Here is a 23,946-nt window from a genome sequence, read left to right as displayed (position 1 = left end):
ACTATGTTTAATCACTTATTGCTGTATGGGTAATTATATAACTCTGCATACTTGGTCAAGAATAAATCTGACTTCCTTTTATGGGTAACATTAAATACATAATCATGAAATATACTTCTCAATGTGAAATACACTTAAAGACTTGATAACCGTATCTCAAGAACTACTTTCTTCCCGCTCACTTCAAATTATTTCCAGTATTTTAACAGGTTAGATTTAATTTCCTTAGTGTCAAGATATTGCTGAAGACCTCTGTATTACGTTCATGGCTGGCCTGTATCGTATTCCCAGTGGTTTCCACAATTATGCTGGGTAAGTGACCATTATCTTTAATTTTGCCTGTGATGCACAGAAGCAGTACAGACACATGGCTCAGGGAAACAAATCACTTTCAGTTTCTTGTAGGCACAGAGTAGGAAACAGTCATCACAAATGAGTAGGGATACAGGGAAGAAAGAATGGAGTCATAAAGAATGTTGATGCAGGAGTATTCACATTATGTTCTGCTCCAGTCTCTCGATTTGTGCCTCCTGAAATTGCACATTTAGATGAAAAATCAGATTAAGGAGTCTGCAGGTGAAATAAATGTTTGGTGGCCAAATAGTTTACCAGCATTGGTGATGGTTGTTCTTACAAAAGATGCCAACCACAATACAAGACCAGCACTAAATAACATGAGAACAGCAATTGTGGTGGCACTGTACACAGTAGCTCTTTGTTGTTAAGGGCATCCAAAATACAAGTGGCCCAAAAAGCATTTCTGACATTTGATAACACAATTCCAAGAGCAAATAAATAATTAGAGCTGAGTTCAAATACAGAAAAAACCGCGCAAATGAAATACACACTGAAGAAAAGTCCAATAAAATCTCAGTGCTAGTTAGCCGTGCTGAATCTGAATTATAAATGTTTGCAAGGCCAGTTTTCTTTTGGCTGCCTTGTAAAACCCTAGAATTCATCAGAGAAACTACAAGCACTGATCAGAAATGAAGCAAATTATACTTGTGAATTTTCATTGACTGAAGAGAAAACAGTCACATAAAATGAGAAGGCATAGAAATTTCAGCTGTATATTGAAAGTTTTCATAGTCTTGGGGAAAAATTATGGTCTTACTGAGTTGTCACAGGATATGTCATGAAATAATCACTATGGCTAAAGAATTCAGGTATTAAGCTTTTGGTTGGTAGTTGGTTTTGGGGGAGGGGCCAAACAGCGAGGTCATTGGTCCCACTGGATTAGGGAACCATCCCAGCATTTAGGGAAATCACAGAAAACCTAAATCAGGTTGCCAGAAGCGGGTTTGAAACATCATCCTCTCGAATGAGAGTCCAGTGTGCTCACCACTGCGCCACCTAGCTCGGCACATGAAGCTTTTGTTGGTTGGAAAAATTTATGTTACAGACAAATTTGCAAGAGAAAGCATTATGACACAAAGAAAGAAAACATATGATATTGGGCATGTACAATATCAGATCATGAGAAATCTGCAGAAAGTTTTCCTATAGCTGAGATATTGTGAAGCACTGGCTTTCAAGAATGTCATCATCAGTTTTCTGAACCAATTAGTTGCTGACTACAGATGGACATCAATCATCAGGAACATTCATCTTTGCTTTTTAAAGAAATAGCATCGATGACAAAAAAGATTTTCACTCCTGACGTTTAGTCTGCATACAGCACAAATTTCAAAAAATGTCAACAATTACAAAAATTTTGTATGTAAAATCCTGTTACAGGAAGGATTTCACATTTTGAAGGATTTTCAATTCCAGTACTCATTTTGAACAGCTGCTTGAGTCGAACAAGATGGAATGTGGCTGTCTCACTACTGCAGCTCTAAGTGCACTGACCTACTGTGTGTGGCTGTTCCCTTACAGCTATTACATCTCCTGTATTTATAAACTAAGTTTTTTTCCCACATGTCCAAGTGATTTCCATATTCTATAAAGGAAGCTACACAGGCACATAACATGTAATTTTGTTTTCTTGTGGCACAAACAAATTTAGGAAACCAACTGCTCAAATCAGTGGACGACTCATACCTTTCACAACAACTCATACCTTTCACAACAAATGGTATTTAAGTATGTTATTTCATTCAATATGGAGGACAATATATTTCAGACTTTGATTGTACTTTATCAGACTAGACACCAGTCTGAAATACAACATTTCTTTCATGTTCCTTTTACTAGATCTGATGACTGATGATTGACTTAAATTGGTGATTTGAAACTGTATTGAGGGTTTCAACAGAAATAATAAAAAGCAAAGTTCACAAATGGTTCACGGTCAATTGTTTCACTTTCAACCTTTCTTTGGAAGACTTAGCTAGTTTCTAACAATGCAGACCAAATTTTCCTTACAACTTTAATACCATGGGGTTTCTAGTGATTCCAGAGCATAATTTTCTCTACAATACACCTTGTCCTACATTCCTCAAAATGATGAAAGACGGACTTTTCATGGAATAAGTAATAATTTCATAATGCAGTAACACAATTTATGAATATATTTAATTTCACAGGAAAATTATGATGGAACCACTGAATACCACAGGGATTATGTGCGACTCCACTTCTCTCTTGGGGTTATATAATACATTGATGGTGTTTTATAATCTATAATTGTTGCCATATTTGCTTTGTTACATTCTTGGAAATGTTGGAAATTACAATTGCTGATATGGCTTCATATGCTATCAGTTATTCATTTCATGCTTGTGGAGTCTAGTACCGTGTCTGTTGCATTGAACTGAAAATGGCTATACCTTTCCAAAGAGGAAGTGCTCAAAATATTACTACAGGATAATCCTCTCCCTGGAATATAAAACAGTGATATCAGCTACATAGATTCTGAAGTCTCGTGTAGTGACACAGAAATAGACATCTTAGAAGAGAATATTTCTGAGTCAGATGGAAGTTCAGAAGAAGATTTGGGTAGTACAAATGTTCAGCCTGTAAAGGAAGTGGCACATACTTCTGACTTTAAAGGTAAGTACTTATCATAAGTTACTATATAAAAGTGGTAGTATGTGTTGCTAAATATGTACTTTTTGTCTGTTTGGTATAGGACAAAAAACAAAGACACACAGAAGTTGAGAAGAAATTGAAGAGAGGAAAGATGCAACATAATGTGCCATAATCTGAGTTAAGCCAGGCCCAACAAAATTCACAGTAAAAAATGTGGACACCATAGAATCAATTTTTACATTCTTTCTTAGGAAGAACATGGTTGATGACATACTAAAGGGGACTAACAAAGGAAGTCCTGTTTACAGTAGTAGATAGAATCCAATAGATGCGGCAGCAAACTGAAGCACTTTATCAGTGCCATGATCCTTACAGGTGCTTCCAAGGCCCATAATGGAGCAATTGTGCATCCACGGAATAAAGATGATGGTAGATCCATTTTCAGTGAAGAAATGGCTGAAAATATTTTTACCTAAATTTCAAGATGTATGTGATTTGACAACATGGATGCAAGATGTCACAACCATGCTTCTAACAAGCTGGCTCCCATCAAATAAATATCTGAAATGTGGGTAATGACATTCCAGATGCTTATGTTCTTTACAGCAATGTAACAATTGATAAACAACTTATGACATTTGGTGGTAGATGCCCATTTCAGTAATATATTCCTTCAAAACCAGGACTGAAGTTATCACTGTATGTGATAGTGCAACATTTTACATTTTCAATCTTCACTTTTACATTAGTTGACAATAAAATGAATCATATGAAGTTGGTCAAGGCAAGAGAGTTGCTTTAGATACGGTGGAAGGCTTAGAAAACAGTTGCAAAAGTTTAATAGCTGACAATTTTTTCACAAACCTTCTTTTGGCAGGAGCACTTTTGAAAATCGATCTTAAACTTTTAGCAATAATTAGAAGAAATAAAGGAGAACTCCAGAAGTTTTCACTGAGACCAAAGCTCGAGTCAAATATTCATTCATGTTCAGTTTCCAAGAGCATGCATCAATGGTTTCATATTGTTCAAAAGAGGGTGAAGTTTTAACTCTATGCAGTACAAACGCATTCAATGAAGTGAGAGGTCATGAAGAAACCAAGCCAATGATGAATCTAGATTATAATGAAGTAAAGAACAGATGAAAAAACATAGTATCCCTAAACTATAATACTTCTCAGTCATAGTTGGAATCAGCCAACTCGTGCAGATACCTGGGTGTAAGACTTTGTAGGGATGTGAAATGGAATGATCACACAGGCTTAGTCGTGGGTAAAACAGGTGGTAGGCTTCAGTTTATTGGTAGAATACTGGGAAAGTGCAATCTGTCTACAAAGAGACTACTTACAAATTACTCATCTTGCTCATTCTAGAATACTGCTCAGGTGTGTGGGACCTATACCAAATAGAACTCACAGGGGATATTTAACATATACAGAGAAGGGCAGCACAAATGGTCACTCCGTGAGAGTGTGTCATAGAGATGCTGAATAAACTGAACTGGCAGATTCGAAGGTAGCTGTAAACTATACTGAGAAAGTCTGCTAACAAAATTTCAAGAACCAGCTTAAAACAATGACTAGGAATATATTACAATCTCCTATGTAATACTAACAAAGGGATTGTCAGGACAAGATTCTAATCACAGCACACGCAGAGGCATTCAAACAACCATTCTTCCCATGCTCCATGCGTGAATGGAATACGAAGAAAATTTAATAACTGGTACACTGGGATGTACCCTTTGCCATGCACATCATGGTGATTTGCAGAGTATAGATGCAGATGTAGACATTGATGTTGAAAGCAACTGACTGATAGAAAATTACACAACATTAATAAAATATTAAATAGAACACTCCTGACCACATAAAAACACTGTTATTTAAAACCATTAATGAACAAAAGTGTGATGAATGTTCTATATAATATTTTATTACTGTTGTCATCACCACTATGTCCCATATGTTTATAAAAATTAGACAATAGTAGTTCCCTAGTACTTCCATCAACCCCACAGACGAAAATAGGAGGCCAGTGTCCATTCCGCGAAAGATCTGTGGATAGAAATACACCGTAAGTCTTCAAAATGTGTATGTATGTGTGTAAAAGCCACTCAGCAATTTCTTGCCTTAAATGCAAGGCCTTATGATTGTCACTTTGGAATGTGACCACAAATATCTGTAATGTCATAAGAACTGTATATAACTTTTACTGAAATAAATTATAAAAAGCAATTTTCATTCACATTCATGCCACTATCACCAAGTTCTTGAAGGAGGAAAATGGAATGTGATTACTTTCAACACTTATTAAAAATTATGCTTAATAGAAAACATATTGTATTGGGGTCACCAGAGATCCTAGCAGTACTCAGTGTAACAAAAAATACTTGGTATTAGGAGGGTTGTATGGCTACTGGTTAAGAAATTAACTAAGATATATTTACACAAGATTTTTACGTGTATGGTTGCAAATTCACAATACAAGGACTCACTTTCAAACAGCGCAACCATTCAAGGTCTGTGGCTTGGTTTTATAGCATTAAGTGCCATTAGCAGATCCAACTATGTTTACTGCTGCCACAGAATAATAAACACTGTTGAACTCTACCTAAGTTTTGCTATCTACTCCTCATACAGTCATGCATGCATAGTTGTTCAGAAAATATTTGCTTCAACATCTTCCAAATTTCGTATCAATACATATTTAGTTCATGTTGCACATTTTACTAACAGGAGTGTAAATATTATTTATAAATATCTTTTGTCATACCTTGATCTCTGCAGGAGTCCGTTCAAGCAGCAGGCACAATAACATGGATCCATTCTGAAGGCTTTGTTCACTCAGTACACGATTTTCTTGTATGATACGACCATTGGATATAAGCTTCAATCTAAAAAAATTTAATAAAATAGATAAGTTAGTGCAGAACTTCTGCAGGTTCTTATAGATATAATTATTTACTCCCAATTGCCTGACAAATTGAATATCACAGAATACAAGTTTTTGATATTAAGAGTTTTTCTGTATTATAATGTTTCACAATAACATTAACAAAAACCTGCCATAACATCAAATGTAGGGGAAAGTTAAACAACCAGGGCCTAGTACAGTGAGCTCCAATGACAGAAATCTAAATGCAATTATATCCGATATCATTGTCTTCATCAGGAAAGAACCTCAAAACAACGAATAGTGATGTTCAATATTGAAAGATTAAATGATCTTGTTATCAATACCTAGCACAGGATGGTGACAAACTTTAGGACACCCAACATTCTGCCTACAATAAAAGACACAGAAACAAAAGTGATTAAAATGGTAAACTTTAGGTAAGGTAAATATTAAACTTATTCCAGAAACACACACACACCCACACCCACACGCACACCCACACAACCAAACAAACAAACAAACAAACAGCAACAAATGAAAACTTACTTCTACCAGTTCTCAGAACCTATGATAAAACAAGAAAAATGGCAACACAGAAAAGAACTACGCTATGCTGATGAAAATACATATGACTGGTTGACTGCTAAAAATAGACGAGATAGTTGCCTTAAAACACATTAGAATCATCAACCTAAAAGTCTCGAGCCTAGTCAACACTCAAAATTTTAAATGCATGTGATACTAGACTCATTGCCAGTTAAAACAGAGGGCACGTTCCACTGAAAAATGCTGTTTTCTCTCATCGTAATGTGAGAGTGTCTGCTAACAACTGGCTTACTGAAATACACAGACTACAGGCACCACAGACAAACAAGTCATCCTGCCCGAGTAAAAAGCCACATATATGGAGGCTATGCCCAACATGGAGGTATACAACTTTAAAGCACTTTGACTGGAAGGAGAATCCCTGCTGGATTACTGTTTTTCCTATCCTCAACTTGCTGTCCATAACTTGCAGTCACTCTTCCTTCCAATCTTTTATGACCTTCTGATCCAGCTATGAGATGGAAGCTTGCATGGAAACGGCAGACTGTTAAACTCCCGTCATCTCAATAGTCCTTCTTGACTGCTTTGTCAGCTTCCTTACTTCCCCATACACCCATTTGTCTCAGTACCCAGAAAATTGTCACATAATTTCTCCCCTTCTCTTGTCACAACAGAATGGAGTACTCCACATCCCAGGCCATTTTCTGGCCTGAGTACACTTGAAGAAGCACTGGATCTCACAAAATGATTCAGAAAATGTGCAAAATTTCTTACTTGGTTACACCACTTCATAAGCAGTGCTATCGACATTGCCAATGACTAAGAATTGTACACAGTGAATAACCCTGGTAAATGGATCCTGTAGGCTACACCAAGGAAAACAACTGAAAAGCCCAATCAGACACCATTGTTTTAACTTGTGGAAGTACATGATGTTGAAACATTGGTGCACATCTGGTATTAGTAAACAAAGATCAGCACACAACATAATGGGGCACTTTATTTTCTAAATTTCATCAAGCCTAAAATTTTAAGTTCCCTAACAAGACAAGATTGTTATTTATACCAAACTTGGTGTGAAGCAATAACAACAGCCAGTAACAATAGGGGTTTTTGCCCACCAACTGGGAGAAGTGAAATAATATACGATATGAAATGCAGACACTTCGGGTACAGCATAAATTTTAAATGCTTATCACACTATAAGGTGCTGTAACCCATGGCATCTCATCATATGCAACACAGAGAATGGGAAGAAAGGTGGTCCTAAAATCTTGCAGCCAATCTCACTTCTTGCTCACTGCACTCAGGTATATTGTATGGCAGATCTATATAATGTGCAACCATCTCTCTCTCTCTCTCTCTCTCTCTCTCTCTCTCTCTCTCTCTCTCTCTCTCTCTATTTTGACATACTGACCTATTTTGCATTCTTTCACTCAACATTGTTCAACAAGTTAATTTTTTGGGGCACTGCAGAAGGGTCCAGTGAGGACTGGATTACAAATGCTAGTGTACACACTCACAATACTAGAAGGAAGAATGAAGTACTGAGCAGACCCCATCGACTGGCAATGCTAGAAAAAGGACGCCAGTACTCTGGTATCAGACTACTAAGAAGTTTGCCTAAAAGCCTGCATGATAGTGTACTTGACAATGTCTTTCCAAAGAAACTTAAAGACTATCTCATTGAAAAAGAGTTTTACAGTGTTGCAGAATGCTTATGCCATTAAATTTGTATATATTGTTATTCGTTATACATTTACTGTACACAATGTAATCTTACAGGATCAAATAAAATTCAATTCAATTCAAGATCTTTAACATTTCCAACACACAAACAGCTGATAGCACTCTCTGAAATCAGTGATGTTACATAAATGCTCAGTATGAAGAAGTAATAAAAACAGCAGCTGAGTAGCTCAAGACAAACAGCAGTGGGTTTTCCTTAGTAGTAATAAAAAAAAAGAGTTATTCCGAAGTTGTTCCTGTAATTAACTGTGTGAGTATATTAGCATTAATTTAAATTATTGTTAATATGCTGTATAGAAGTAGTTGGTAATGGCTGCTTCAGCTTGCTAATGTGTAACCTGACTTGTTTCCCATCCCTGTAGGTTCTCGTTCATGATGGTATTAACAGGGCGCAACATGTGAATGCATAACAAAAGAATATATTTACGGAAAACATTCAGTATCAAGTATGTATGTCCCTGAATGAACTGTTATTAAGCATTAAATGGAAAAGCGCTACTGTAATAATCATGAAGTTAAGGTATATTACAAGTTTCTATTACAAAGTTAAAAAATAATTTATAGTTAGTGTCTTAATATTTTTAAAATTTTGTATGTTCACAAAGTAATACATGCTCTGTGACATGTTCCATGTCCTTGCAGGTTTTCCTTCATAAAGGAAATTATGGAATGATGTGTGTGAATGAATGAATGAATGAATGAATGAATGAATGAATGTACAAACCGATCACTGCAATTATTTACCTGCTTCAAGCAGTTATGGCAGCTTTGTACTGTCATCTAAGAAGCAATACTGCTTAACTGACTACTATAATTTTTCGAATTTCTGCCAGCTGGCATACTTGATTCAGCACAATCATGAATTTTCAGTTCTTTATAATGAAAGTGATGCTGAAAGAATATTGTGAAGTTCAAAGACGACATGAATTATATATAATTAGAAAATAATGAAATACCACACAACGGGAGTATCGGATGCCACCTGAGGCAGATTGCAGACTACACTGATAGCTGTAGGTAGGTAGCAATGCCAGAAGATTAGTAAAATGTAGGAAAAGCAGTAGAGGATCTACAATTAGTACAGTGGCTGACAGCTGTCAATCACTTTCAAAAACAAATCTGCACTTCAAAACACTACTTTTAAATGAGTAATGATAATCATCTTAGTGATGTGATAATTCTACGAAAGACTGCCCATTTCCACCAGCTGAATCTCTAATTCAAAACAGCTTTCCAATATGGAAAGGGAAACATGATAAAGTACCATGGCTCTGAACACTTTTGCATTTATGTAGTAAATTGACACTGTGCACACGTAGGCCCTCAATTACTCTATCTCAACTTTACTCATATCAGACAATTGAGCAAGCCTCGCTGCAGATACAGAATATTTTAATTACAAAGCTTGCAAAGCAAGAAGTCTGCTATATAACCATAGAGAGAAAATTTTTGCAAAGATCTCAGCTACATGGATGGTTTGTTTAATGACATTTTTTAAATTTCATTTTAAAGTTCTAATTCTGTAGGACAAACTGAAGAGTAAATCTACTTGGTCATGAAACGCATCTGTACGTGAAATTAACACAAATAGGCAAAATAAAATGCAGACAAATCCTATGAAGATGACAAGCTGCAAATGTATATTACCGTAATCAACAAAATACCACAGTAATTAGCTTTAATTCTTTCTCTGAACTCCCTGACACTATAGGAGTGATTTAAAAGAAAATTCTTCAGTTTACACTTGAATGTGTAAGGATTACCACTACATTTTTTAAATTTTTGTAGAGCCAACTGAAAATGTATGCAGCAGAATACTGCATGCCTTTCTGTATAAGTGTCTAGATGATGTAATCCACATGCAGATATGATTTCTACATAGCATTACCACAGTAAAAGCTGCAAATTCTTGGAAAAAAGCTCATTGTTAACAAACAGCAATATTAAACAAAACAATTTCTGATAAGATTATTTAACTAGGTAGATAAAAAATCTACTCACCAAGTGGCGGCAGAACACAGAAATAGAAAGGGAGACTTACTGTATGGGATGAGAAGCAAGTCTTTCCTTCTCAACCCGTACGATAAGTCTCCCCTGACCCTCGGTTCTGGGTGACTTTCCCAAAATTGCTCCTTTTCCTAGACCTCTCCAGTCCATTTTCTTCACCCTTCAACTCTTTTGCCTGAAGGAGGAGCCACCGGCTCCAAAAGCTTGTTGCTCACAACAGTCGGCTATGTGTGTGTTTTGCTGCCGCTTGGTGAATAGATTTTTTAAACTATCCAGTTAAATAATACTAAAGAAAATATATACTGAGAGGCCAATTTCAAAATTCCCAGACTCCTCAAAAAGATTAACAAGAGTTTCGCAAACTTATACCACCTACTGCTCCAGTTGTCCATTTCTGAGCCAAAAATATAATTTTTGAATGGGAAGACTGACTCCAGCATATAATACCATATATCATAAGCAAAGCAGACTAACTTTGCGTTGGACCCTCACTTATCACAGATACAGTTCCGATGGTAAATATAGCAGCATTCAGTTTTTGAACATGATCCTGAACATGGGCTTTCCATTACAATTTATCATGTATCTGGATACCGAAAAATCTGAATTATTCAGTCTCACTAATCATATGCCCTTTCTATACACTCAAAATATCGTTCTTAGTTGAACTGTGTGTTAGAATCTGAATCTTACTGTGATGTAGCATCAATTTATTTTCTACAAAACATGAACTTAAGTCTCTAACTGTGGTGCATGATACAACGCTCATGTCGCACTAAACATCCTTCACTACCAACCTAGTGTTATCAGCAAACAGAAATATTTTAGAATCATTATCCACCCCCCCCCCCCCCCCCCCACACACACACACACAGTGTGTCTCCTAAGAGTTGTCCGGCACGTTTTCTCTGGTTTTCCAGGAGATATTTGGAATTTCATCTTTGCATTGTACAGTTGGAGTCAGCCCAAACAAATAGTGCACATCATGTCTTTCATGAGATGCCTAGTGTTGTTGGAAAACATTGGTTTGTTTCCCCATTACAAACAAAATGATTTTTAAAGTGTAATTTTGTGCACCCAATTAACAGAGCAGTCCCCAATTAGTCTAATGCAATACTTGTTTTATCGATATGTATTAACAGGGACTGTAAAACAAAGAATAAACAGCAATCCAGCAGCAACTCTGCAGCACTACATGCTTGGCGACATCAGTGAGCACAGACCAGGACTGTGTTGTCACTGTTGGAGTACTGGTTATTCTTCGTGTTTCACTGGCCCTGTTAATACATATCAATAAAACAAACACTGCACTAGACTACTCTGAAAAGACTAATGAAAGGGCACGTAAAATTTCACTTTAAAAATCATTTTGTTCGTAATGGGAAACAAACCAATGTTATACAATGACTGTGTTACATGAAAGATGTGATGAGCACTATTTGTTTGGGCTGACTCCAGCTACATGGTGCAAAGACTAAATTGCAAATATCTAATGAAAGACCAGAGAAAATACATCTGACAATTCTTGGGAGAGGCACCACATATATATGCCCCAATCAGATGCCACCTCATGCCATTCTTATTGCTGTGGAAAATAACCTTTGGCTGCCTGTTCTTGAAGTATGAGAGGAAGCAGCTGTGAGCAACTCCTCTCATACCATAATGATCCAACTTCTGATAGTGTTTCCAGTTATTAAGCCTCTTCTGAAACCAAAGTATGTTCAATAGCAAATTATATGAACTGAAATCGTTAATTACCTTTATACATACAGCCTTTCAATAACGTTTGCAAACACTGATGATAAAGAAATAGGTCTAAAAATTGTCTACATTGTCCCTTTCTCCTTTTTTATAATGAAGTTTTACTACTGAGTATTTTCATCATTTGAAATCTGACCATTCCTAAAGAAAAAACTATAAATGTAGCTAAGTAGTGGGCTAACATTTACAGCACAGTTCTTTAGTCTCCTACTAGACACATTATCCAGTCTGTGAGAGTTCTTAAGTCTTCAGGTGTTTAATTATTGAGTCAATCTGTCCCCTTGTCAGTATCATAGAGGTGAGTTTCAGATGGAAACCTTGAAAATCCACTTCCTAAGAGTGTTATCTGATCCCCTGTAGAAACTACATTTTTATTTAATTCATCTGCTATAATCAGAAAGTGATTGTCAAATATTGTAGCCTACATACATTTGACATTTACTATGTATTGACTTTATATCCTCGATCTTGTGCTGTTGGCCATGTCTGGATGGTCATAAGTAACACTTTATGTAACTAATAGATACATCAAGTCAGAAGCAAAACATGTTTTTCACTCCATAGTAATCAACACCGAGGAAACCTTATCAATAATGTGAAATGCAAGTTGTAAAAAGCTTTCTTGATTTGCAGAACAATTACAATGGGGAAAATGGAACAATTAATTTGTTTCATGTGTAATTGTAAGTGGTTAACAGAGAATCAATTTGCAAATAAGTGAAAAGATATTTAATGCTCAAGCGGACACTTTTATATACAATATGTGGCAATCATAAATAATACCATCTTTTACTGTTCCATTGATGTTTAACAATTCTGAATCCGTATGTATTCCTTCACTAACACAGTAATTAGTTGTGTCGTCATATGTCCAAGTGAGCAGCAGTAATACAAAACAGACAGCACACTAACTGAAGAAAATTTATGATCCATACAAGAAAATGATCCAGATTCAAAGCTAGCAGCATACACTCACAATGAGGCAGTTATCTATGGGATAATTAGTAATCAAACAAACGGTTAGCAGGGATCTGATACAGCTGTGTTGTCTAATGCTTTGAGTGGGTCATTATCGTGGGGTAACACTTGTATACAACAACAGACTGATAATGAAAAGTTTATTTTATTACTGGCTAATTAGACAGTGATTTGGCTCATGTAATGTAAGTTAAACTAAGATTGAACATTCTGTGATTTTGCAATCATATATGTTCACCTTGGTAAAAAAGACAGCTATTATTTACATGTGCACAAAGTATTCCCACTCTATAGAGTTAAGAGCTGCATCTGATTCAATGTAATAAGAAGGTAGGTACAGACTGATTCTTATATACAGATACTTCACAGTAAAGACTGAACCTTGCTTAACCCTGAAGTTATCTAGTGAAGCCATGGCAAACCTCAGTTTTACATTCTAAGAGGGAATCTTAACTGCACACCTAGGGAAGTAAGAAAGAACATTAAGGCTTAATATTCCATACACAATGAGTTCATTAGAAATTGAGCACACGCTCAGATTAGGAAGGATATGTAAGGAAAGAGGCTATGTCCTTTTCTTAGGAACCACTCTGATATTAGTCTTAAATGATTAAGAGAAGACACAGAAAATCTAAATCTGGATGGCTGAACAGGACTGGGATCTGTCAGCCTTCTAAACTCAAGTATAGTTTTTTACTAATGCACCACTGTGCTTGGTCACATATTCACACACATTATCCTACTGTGCCATTTCATTTAGTCATTAATTGATGGCACTGTGATGACAAGTATAGAAGTTTCAGATTCAAGTAAAAGAAGAAATGTTCACCGTAGCAACCTGACCAACACATGTAGCAGAAATTGTGGTGTACCATTTCTCTTCACAGACTGTGAATCAACGTAACTTTCACTCTAATTCTGCATTATTTTATGAAATGAGAACATGTGGCATTTTTGGTTGTAAAACAAGGCTCATATGAGGGTAACATATTCAAGAGACCCTACGACACATTTTTATAGCAATGTTTTGTGCATCAGCACTGAATTTGACAGTCTCTCTTTCTCAAATTCAGTAGTCATTCCGTAAAATGAAAAAGAATATACACAGCATGGGTGTCATTAATTCATTCACACAATGTGTTCAGCAGATTCCATCATGAGAGATATATTTCACAGATTAATAGGTACACTCATTAGTCACTGACATGTTCCTCCTACTGCTTAGCAAACCACTGACAAATCGGGGAACGGTGAACTATCTCTATTATGTTCTTCTAAGAATGATTTGATATCACTTTGCATCCGAAGTACTTCCCATTCATATACTATGTATTATTTTTGTGGAGTGAAAGTATACTTTAAATTTTATATCTGACTGTACAGATCGATTTAATGGAGGGCTCTGGTCTTTGTTAATGGACATTAGTATTAGCTCCAATAGAGATTATATGGTATTAGTGATGTTCACATTGCCAGTGCTCTTGGCAATGTAATATATGCTACAGCACAGAATAGTAAAGGGTAGAAATTAGAAAAAAAAGGTTATTAAAACTCTCTCACATTGCATCAGGCAAATTAAAATCATGACAGAGGCACAAGCAGGAAGTGAGCCATTATGTCACAAAATGATCAGGTTGATGACACTGTCTGCCAAGTAAGGAATAAGAATTCAGCAGAAAAGAGGATGGAAAATCAAAGGAAGTGACAAGCATGTTCATCAGCTCGTAAGGCATGTTGCAAGAAACTGTATCTATTTCATAAGAGCATATAGGGGGAGACAGACAGCAGCTACCAGCCTGTAAGTGAATGTGGCAGAATAAAGAGGACACATTTGGTCATTAAATATTGAGCTTTGCATCACAGCCTCGTGCTAGCTCCCTTTAAACACTCCTGCACTTGTCCTGTATTGATCATTGGGATTGATGATATTCACACTAATAGCACTTTAATCCATGATTACAAAACTGTAATGAGTCTATGTCCTACATGCTCCAGCACAGCCTATGAACTAGCCGAAAATGTACTCAAGATGACGGCCTTCACTGGATGAACTTCATGCTGCTCCCAACCTACCATCTACCGATATAGAAACTAACTGTCTTCCAACAACACCATATTGCAGAGTGTTGCCAACAGCAAGTCAGCAACAGGGCCTCTTGTCGTCCACATTTCTGTTCAACACGCACGCGCCCTGGAGTGCTGAAACCTACCAAGGGGGTGTAGGGAGGAGATCAACCAACCACAGGACAACCAACACCATGCAAATCACAGATGGGTCATTAAGGGTCATAGTAAAATATGGAGTGAGGCAGAGAACATTCTGCAGCCGGTGCAAGAACTGCTTAGAGCTAGGCAGTCGCCGTGCTGCCGGAGTTAGTGACATCATTTCCTGGGCATGCAAGTGCTGAGCTGACTTGATGGATGTCAGCTAGAATCTAACACACAGCTGAATTAGCTGTTGCCTCCTGTAAGGCATACCTTACATCAGTGGTAATAGTGCTGCCAATTAACAGATCAATGAAGCGAAATGTCGATTTTTAATTACATTTTTAAAGTTTTCCTTTGATTCTCCCTCATAATATTTCAAATATGATCTTTATTTTATATTCAGAAACTAAATATTTTTCTTACCCAGTTAGTAGTTAAGACATACAATCCAGTAACTTTTAGGGTAATACATTTATTCAATATTTCATTTTCCCTTTGACAGCAGATGCATTATTTACAAGGATGAGAGCACAGCACAGCACAGCACAGCTTTTGTGTACACATCCACAGCCTGAACTGTTACATGTTAATGTGGAATTTGCTCACGAAAACTGCCCAGTTTCAGTTAGCCACCATTTTCTCTTAAAATTGCTATTAACAGAATATGGAGTTTATTCCCTAAAAACAAAAGCGTTATGCATATTTATGAAGAAGTAACACTCTTGCTTTCTCTCTCTACACACAGCTGTCTACCAAATAGCCTAGAACACTATTATTCATGTGTTTCTGCTTTTCCTCATACTTATGTATTACACTGTCTTCATACTTGGGAGGATGGCGTTACTCTGTCTGACCACCCTGATTTGGTTTATCTAAGGTTTTTGTATATAACACTAAGACAAATGCCGGGACAAGTCCTTAGCCAATGCCATGGAAACCACTTATCCTATCCTCAAAGGAAGTTATGTATGTTGGGTGTTGAATATTTTTCCCTAATGATTTGGACTGTGTTACCTTGACAAATCCCATATCATTGTGCAATAATCAGCAGATGAATAAAGATAGACAGACAGATACCAACAATATGGAAAAAGACAGATTGTTACTTACCATAAAGAAGACACGTCAAGTTGCAGACAGGTGCAATTAAAAGACACTCACATATACCTTTTGGCCACAGCCTTCATCAGGGGGCAAAAAAAAAAAAACCACACACACAGAGACAGAGGTGCGTGCGCCCGCCCATCAACTCCAGCATCGTGGCTCAATATGCTGAAGTTGGCATCCATGTGCGCATGATGTGTGCTTGCTTGCTGTGTGTGTGTGTGTGTGTGTGTGTGTGTGTGTGTGTGTGTGTGTTTGCTTTACTTTGGCTGTGGCTAATAGCTGCAAGTGAGTACCTTAATTGTGCCTGTCTGTCACTTGACGTGTCTTCATTACTGTAAGCAGCAATCTGTCTTTTTCCTATATTCCTACCTGTAGTTTCCATTGTTACATAGACAGACAGACAGATAAAGTAAATGCAGGATTTTCCATTGCTGTACTTGAACAGGGGAATGATTGCTATACATTGAATCCCCATCAGCAGCAACATCTATGGCATTTAAAATTATTCAATAATCCATGTCATCAAATCAAGATCTTTTACTCAACAGCAATTTTGTCCCAACATTCAAAGAAACTACAGCACTCATGCCACAATGATAGACTGAAATGTGTACAAATAAAAAAAGGAAATGATATTCCTATTCCCCACAATAATTCCTATTCCCCACAATTTATCTTCAATTTTGGCTTAGTGCAACTTAGCTTTCCACAATACAAGTTTTTATTTGAGTTAAATAGTAACAGTGCTAAGTAACTGGTTATTTTTCTAGCAAATTTGTAATTTAAATTATTCTTGGATGATCTGCCATGCTGAGGATTATTTTGGTATAAATGTTGTCATACACAAGCAAGTATTGCTATTTCTTTATGGACTATTATCAAAATGTTATTCTGTATGCAGATGAAGATAGTTTTAGATTGTTGCAAGAAATACTTTAAATTACATTCAAATTTAAGACCTCAATACTTTACAGGCAATGCTACTAGACACCACAATAGTAATGTCTCAGAAAAGAATCTGCCTTCTTAAATTAGAAAAATTACAATAGGACAATGACACTTCTCACATGCCATGCCCCCCACCACTGCTGTCAATTCTGCACAAGTATTGACAATTACATAGATTAAGAAAGTGACGTTCAGCAGAAGAATAGAGGGAAATACTGAATCCACCAATAACATCCATCCATGTAGACATAAACTACTCTTTGAAATTCAATGTGCATTAAATATATTCCACAACGGGAGTTCTAGTAATTGTCATAGTATCACATTTGTTGACTTTTCCAACTCTTAACTGTCACAATCAACCTTGTCTAGACCTTGGTCAACAGTACAGATCGAACTGTCACCACAACCAACATTCCAAACAATAATCTACTTTGAACAGCAGTTATTCCTCAAGCACCATGTGCTCCCTGTGTTGCCTGGTTTGAAGAGAGACCCAGAACCTCGCCAAGCATGTTGTGATCATATCTCTGTGGAAGTCCCATGTGCAAGACCTGCTCAATCCACCCACTCAGCACTTCCTATTCCAAACTTCCTGGCAGATTAAAACTGTGTGACAGACCTTTCATGGGCAAGTCTTGGTAGAGCACTTGCCCGTGAAAGGCAAAGGTCCCAAGTTCAAGTCTCGGTCCAGCACACAGTTTTAATCTGCCAGGAAGTTTCATATCAGGGCACACTCCGCTGCAGAGTGGAAATCTCATTCTACTTCCTATTCCAGTCCTGTCCCAGGCTCATCCTAACTCATCAAAAACAGGTCATCAGTAAAAGGGGTCGTGTCATCTACCAGCTCTGCTACAATAATTGCAGTTTTTTTATACCGGTATGACTAGCAACCAACAGTACACCAGGATAAACACCCACCACCAAACTGTGGCCAAGAGCAAAGTAGATCTCCCTGTGGCACAACACGCAGCTGAACAGAACATTAAATGGTTGCTTCACAACCCGGGCCACCAGGATCCTCCCCTCCACCACCAGCTTTTCTTAACTGTGCAGATGCGAGTTATCCTTACAACATACTGTATACTCCACTCCTGAAATTATACCAGACTAAACATACAGTAACCCACTGTCCCCACATCCTCCATGCAACAGTTTCTGCCCCCCTCTGTCGTATCACCACTACCCTATTCTCATCCCTTCATGCTCGCTGTGTGCCGGCAGACGGTTTTGCCCAAAAGCTAAATGTGTAACAGTGTTTTCATTGTGCCTGTCTACAACTCAATGTGTCATCTTTATGGTGAGTAGCTATCTATTCTTTACCTTATATTATTTATATTTCAAAGTGAAGTTTTTCCATTGTTTGAAGGAAAATAAATATTACCAGTATTATGTTTTTCTCTATGCACACAAATGGCATGACAAGCTACAAAATCATTATGTCATAGGTCAAAGCTGACATCTTGTCAGTCAACCAATAAGGATAAAGTACAGCAGTATCACAGAATACCTTTCCAATGGCTGCTGTAGTTCACTTGCAACAGCTTCCAAAAGCTGGTGCCCAGTGTCTGTCAATCGGATTTTAACAGAATGGATTTTTCTATTTTTTGAAACACGTACTTTCAATGTGGCTATACCACTTTCTTGAAATTGAGTTCTCTCTTGTAATTTCTGCAAAGCATGGGATTGTAGTTCTTTTATCACACTTAAGCAAGTATTTTGATCCAAACCCGTGGATTTGCTGTACTTCTCAGCCAGTCTCTGCAACAAAACAAAAATCTAAATACAAAAAACATCTACAGACTATGTACCTTTATTTTTTATTATCTCTTCTTTTTTTATAATGTGAAACATCAACCAGGTATGTCCATAAAGATATTAAATCAGTTTAACTAACACCAAGAAACATGTGGGTATTCCTTTACACATCATGCTATGTAAATCACATGTTATGAGGATGAGCCTTTAGGGATGTGAAATATGTCGGGGTCGACATTTCCAAAAGACAAACAAACTATAGAAATTTCTTCTGTATTATGTATTAACAATAAAGTTAAGATTAGGGGACTGACCAGGCCTTATATGCAAGTCACACCATGAGAAACTTATGTTGGATGGTTAGCCAGCCTAATCAAAAAGGTTTGGTGTAGGGCTTAATGCCCTTCATTATGATGATGACGCATGTTTCACGCCACTCAATGCCATAGTTATCAGTGGCCTTGCAGAATACTAGCTAAAAAACTGAGATGAACGATGTCTTTCCTCTTACACCATTTTCTAAAGGCACACAAAGACTTTAAAGACTGTCTGGCTATGACAACACAGACAGTGACTACTTATCAATATATTCAAAAGGTTAATAAAACTCGCATATTACAGTGTGCATGCCTACGTGCACATTCTCACCCTTTCCTCACACTTTAATAATTTAGTCATAAAAATAAAATACTAACAAGGGAACCTCCCCATTGCACTCCCCCCCCCCCCCTCCAAATGTAGCGATAAGATGGTCCAGTGGTTAGCCTGTCAAAAATTGAACACAGATCAAGCAAGAAAACAGGAAAAGGTTGTGCTGAACTGTGAAAAAAGAAGAAAAATAGAAACAGTGAATGATCTAAGTTCAAAATGCTTTACATTGAGCGTGATTGGACAGCTGGTGTTGAAGAACTGTGACGGGGGAGATTCATGTTCGAATCTTCCTTGTGATTTTCTCACTATTCGTCACATTTACTTGTGACAGTAATATATTCTTGCCACATGACTCATATTCTGTAACCATTGTATGGTGTGACAATTGCCACACCTGATTTTAGAATAGAAATGGACAACATAGTCAAAATTTTAAAACGATGATGCAGAAACAATTGTGTAAAGCATTTAGGGAATCACAACCTTTGCCTCACTACTAGCCAGGGACAATATTAACTCCAGTCCTGTGTTAAGACATTCAGATCCACTACACTGCAAGTTGCTCCTTTACTCTAATCCCAAACTACACTGGTGTTGTTCTACAGCTTGCATACATATTCTGTTGATTGTCGGACAAGAAGATTAAAGTTCCAAGACTGTGGGATTGACCAGAACTTATGTGCATATCACACTATGAGGAACTGTCTTCAGATGGTTAGATGTGGTCCCCAGCCTCAGCATATAAGTTGGGTGTAAGGCTCATCTTGAAGGCTCCCATCACCAGTCTAATGTCCTAACAGTGAATAGAGACCATGGTCTTTAAATAGGGTGTTTGGGCAGAAACACAGACAACACAGCCCTAATCCAGCTATGATTGAACAAAGGCCTTCTAAAATAACAACATGTAAGTTATCTCTCCTCCCCCTCCCCCAGTATCTGCCGCTAAGGCACTTCAAGGTGTTTAGAGCCTTTAGAGATCCTGCATCAAGATGTGGCAACCAAGGGAGCACCTCAACAAAGATGAGGCCCAGGAACTTTTATGATCCCTTGAAATTAAGAATGGTGTCCTCCAGTTACAGTTTGGGTAGGTTACACATGACAGACAATTGAAATTTATGCACATGCATTCACCTGGGAAAAAATTGAGGCTTGTGATTTTAGACTATAATTCTAGCCTTTTTTTGTTTGTTGCAGTTGTCAAGCATAGGGCCCAAGAGTAGAAGGCAAAAAAAAGACAGCTTTCACTAAAGGAGAGCATCGTGGAGGGCTTCTGACTGTGGACCCTGTACTGTTAATAACTACTGCAAAAGGAGCAACATTCACCAAACTCTCCTGAATAAACAATTCTCTTGGGTATGTCAGTCTGACAGTGCTCTGCCAACTTTTGAAGCTAAAATACTGCACTATGATGGAAAGACAACCCCAGAAGCCCGATTCATACACAGTAGTCATATAATGACATACCTCTTGCACCACTGCTTCCAGAAGTAATACACTGTCCACTGTGGTTCCAATGTCCTCATCCTCATAGAAATGCTAAGTGCTACAATGTGATAACTACTTGGGCTGGTTGAACCTTCCTGGGCTTGAAGAAGAGCATCAGGATTGCTTTGTTCTAAGAAATCTAGCCATGTCCTCTTAGCTCATTTCCATCTGCATTGGAATGTAGGTTCTCAAATGGCACGACACAATTTGCTTGAAGTACTTCGCCATTATCTGACCTATAGCTTTTGGTGCAGTTATTAAAATAGCACTGTCTAGTGTGGTATTGTGTCGCATGAATTGCCTATCCCAGAGATCTTTATTCACCTACATACCTTAGTTGATGGTGTGAACAGATTGTAAAAATTCCCTCTGAACTATTTTTTGCTATTGACATAGAAACTCTGCAAACCACTGAAGTGCATGGCACAGGGCTAATGCATCAACATTTACGCAAGCAATGTGAAATGCTGCAAGATAGTTAGCAAATGAATTATCAGTATGATGGAACTGTCACAGAGCTGTCCCCCCTCCAAAATGGCTAAATGGCACTCTTTGCTCTACCATGGGCTGGGCTATCTGGCAACAGGATTAACAGATGATTTAAGATAGAGATTTCAGCAGCCCTGGTAGTGACATATTCTGTCACATCCTGAATGCTGAACTGATGCTTAAATATATATAAGTTGCTGTAAAATGTCAGCTACTTTTTTTTAACATCAGTTTTGGTGGTTTGGTGACATGTATTGATGTAACTGTCAGGTAGATCCATGTGGGGAATAAGTCACTAGAGTGCAAGTAATCCACCACTTGCCAGAAGACAGCATCCATTAGCAGTGTGAAGTCAATGGCTGTGGACGATTCACTTGCAATGCTGAAATGTGCTGCTTTCTCTGTATAGAGACTACATCTGATAAGAGAAATCTCTCCACTACTCAATTCTGGGACAAGTGTAGTAGAGCCCCACTACAAAAGAAAAAAAATCTTTTAGGAGGCAAAATGTATTCACAGATATGGAGCAGAACTACTTCAGGTTACATGAAACCTACATATTCATTGAATAAATAAGAACTTCTGGATAAATTTCAGAGGTATGAAGAGGTTACATGCATGCCACAGGGCATGCATTTCTAGAACACCTATAAGATTAAATCAGACAACAGAAAGTCCAGGTTGGAATATAAACAATATTAGATAAGGTCAGATTACTACTCACTAGAAAGATAACATGTTGAGTTGCTTCCAGGCACAACAAAAAAAAAAAATGTTACACACTGTGCTTTAGGCCAAAGGCTCTAATTGTATTTGACATTAGAACAGAAGAAAGAGTTAAAACGGGTGACACTGTCATAACGAAGAAAATAACGCAGGGATTGTTCAGACAAGAAAGGACTTGATATAAGCTGTGTGGGAAAGTTTGGAAGAAGCAGGAAATTGCACACTAAAGAAAAATTCTTTAGTACGTGAATGGTAGCAAATAACCAGAAAGTTACACCTCTGTAGTTGAATGACAGCATATCAGAATCAAATTCATCTTAGTTGGATATTAATGGTGGGCTGAGTAAAAAGGATTAATTAGTTTTTTAACAACTGCTTTTTCTGCTATGAGATTTGTTTATTATTATACTTAATTTTCGTAAATGCTAACTTTTCTCTCTAAGCTAACACTTAGCAGTTATTTGCTATAAATTTCTGTACTTTATCCAATAAAGCTAACTTTTGGGAGACTGGCACATAATCTCTCCTTTCAGTATACATTCAGCCACATATGGAGCCTCAGTAACATTATACGAGAACAGAAAAGTTATGTATTAACACAGCACTCACAATGTGGACAAAAGTTATCCGAATTACAGTGGAAATTTTTTCATAAATTTCTTTCAATCTCAAAACATTTTGTTTGAAAAAGTCATATCATATCCACATTGTTTAGAAAAATACAACTTAATGCCAATTTCATTCACATTTAACTTAAATATGCAATACAGAACCGAAACACAGAAGAATCCTGGGAAACTGACTAAACTCATTGCGTTTTAGAGATTTATGGAATGAAATTCATATCCAAAATTAAAACTTATGTCGGTAGTTAATTTAACATCTCTAACAGTACTAAATTAATACTAACTTCAATAAGACACCAAAATTCTACGTAAAGCACGTACAGAGGCTTTAAACAGTATCTTCTCAAAGTATCAATGACGCAGCCAAATATTACTAGCATTTGGACGTTACGATATAGTTATATAGACTTAACATTAGTAATTAAGGATGTCTTCCCCTCTTCGCCCTTTTTCTTCTTTATCCTGGACAACAGCTGAAAACAGCGCAAAACTACAAGGATAAGAAATAGTATACAATAACAAAGCTTTACCTGCACTTCAGCTTCAACACATCCCTGGTCTTCCCTATAAAATGGAGTTAACCATAATTTTATCTTGTCCTCATTCAGTTTTTCTCTAATTTGTAACATAATGCCTTCTTTCCGCAATTCAGAATCCATTGTCAATTTACTGTCAAACTCCGTCATCGAACCAAACAACACGCGGAGCAAAGATGCATGTCACCACACACAAAGTTTCTCCCAATAATACCGACGCGTCAGGTACGCACATCAACATATTAAATTAAAATGGTACGAAATTAGAATGGTTTAAAAATATTTATATAGCAAATTGTTTGGCTTCCGAGCTCCGTCAGGAAACGAATCAGAGCGCAAGCCAGTTTGAAATAAGATAAGCACACAGAATATAGGAATGAAAAATTTGTTTAAAAAATCTGTCTTCTATTCTGTACATAGAATTCTTGATGCAAAGAAAACCGAACAGTAAAAAGTGTTCATAGAGTCTATTTTCATTCTCTTTTCAAATATGGAATCACACA

At 37.1% G+C, this 23,946-nt stretch overlaps 1 protein-coding gene across 1 annotated transcript in view; it reads right to left on the bottom strand.

Annotated features, from left to right (window-relative positions):
* The window catches only part of LOC126091801 (NEDD8 ultimate buster 1-like), a 108,923-nt gene extending 85,285 nt beyond the window's left edge, over nt 1–23,638 (bottom strand). Inside the window, exons 1-3 of the mRNA XM_049907094.1 lie at nt 23,438–23,638; nt 18,683–18,933; nt 5,746–5,866 (exon numbers count right to left, since the gene is read on the bottom strand). Coding sequence (XP_049763051.1) covers nt 5,746–5,866; nt 18,683–18,933; nt 23,438–23,593 — 528 coding nt within the window. The 5' untranslated portion in view covers nt 23,594–23,638. The remainder of the gene's footprint in view (nt 1–5,745; nt 5,867–18,682; nt 18,934–23,437) is intronic.
* Between the last annotated feature and the right edge of the window lie 308 nt (nt 23,639–23,946).

Source organism: Schistocerca cancellata, chromosome 1 (assembly GCF_023864275.1).
Source record: "Schistocerca cancellata isolate TAMUIC-IGC-003103 chromosome 1, iqSchCanc2.1, whole genome shotgun sequence".
Taxonomy (NCBI): Eukaryota; Metazoa; Arthropoda; class Insecta; order Orthoptera; family Acrididae; genus Schistocerca; species Schistocerca cancellata.
Note: the sequence above shows the minus strand (reverse complement) of the source record. Positions and strands in the feature narration are given on the sequence as shown.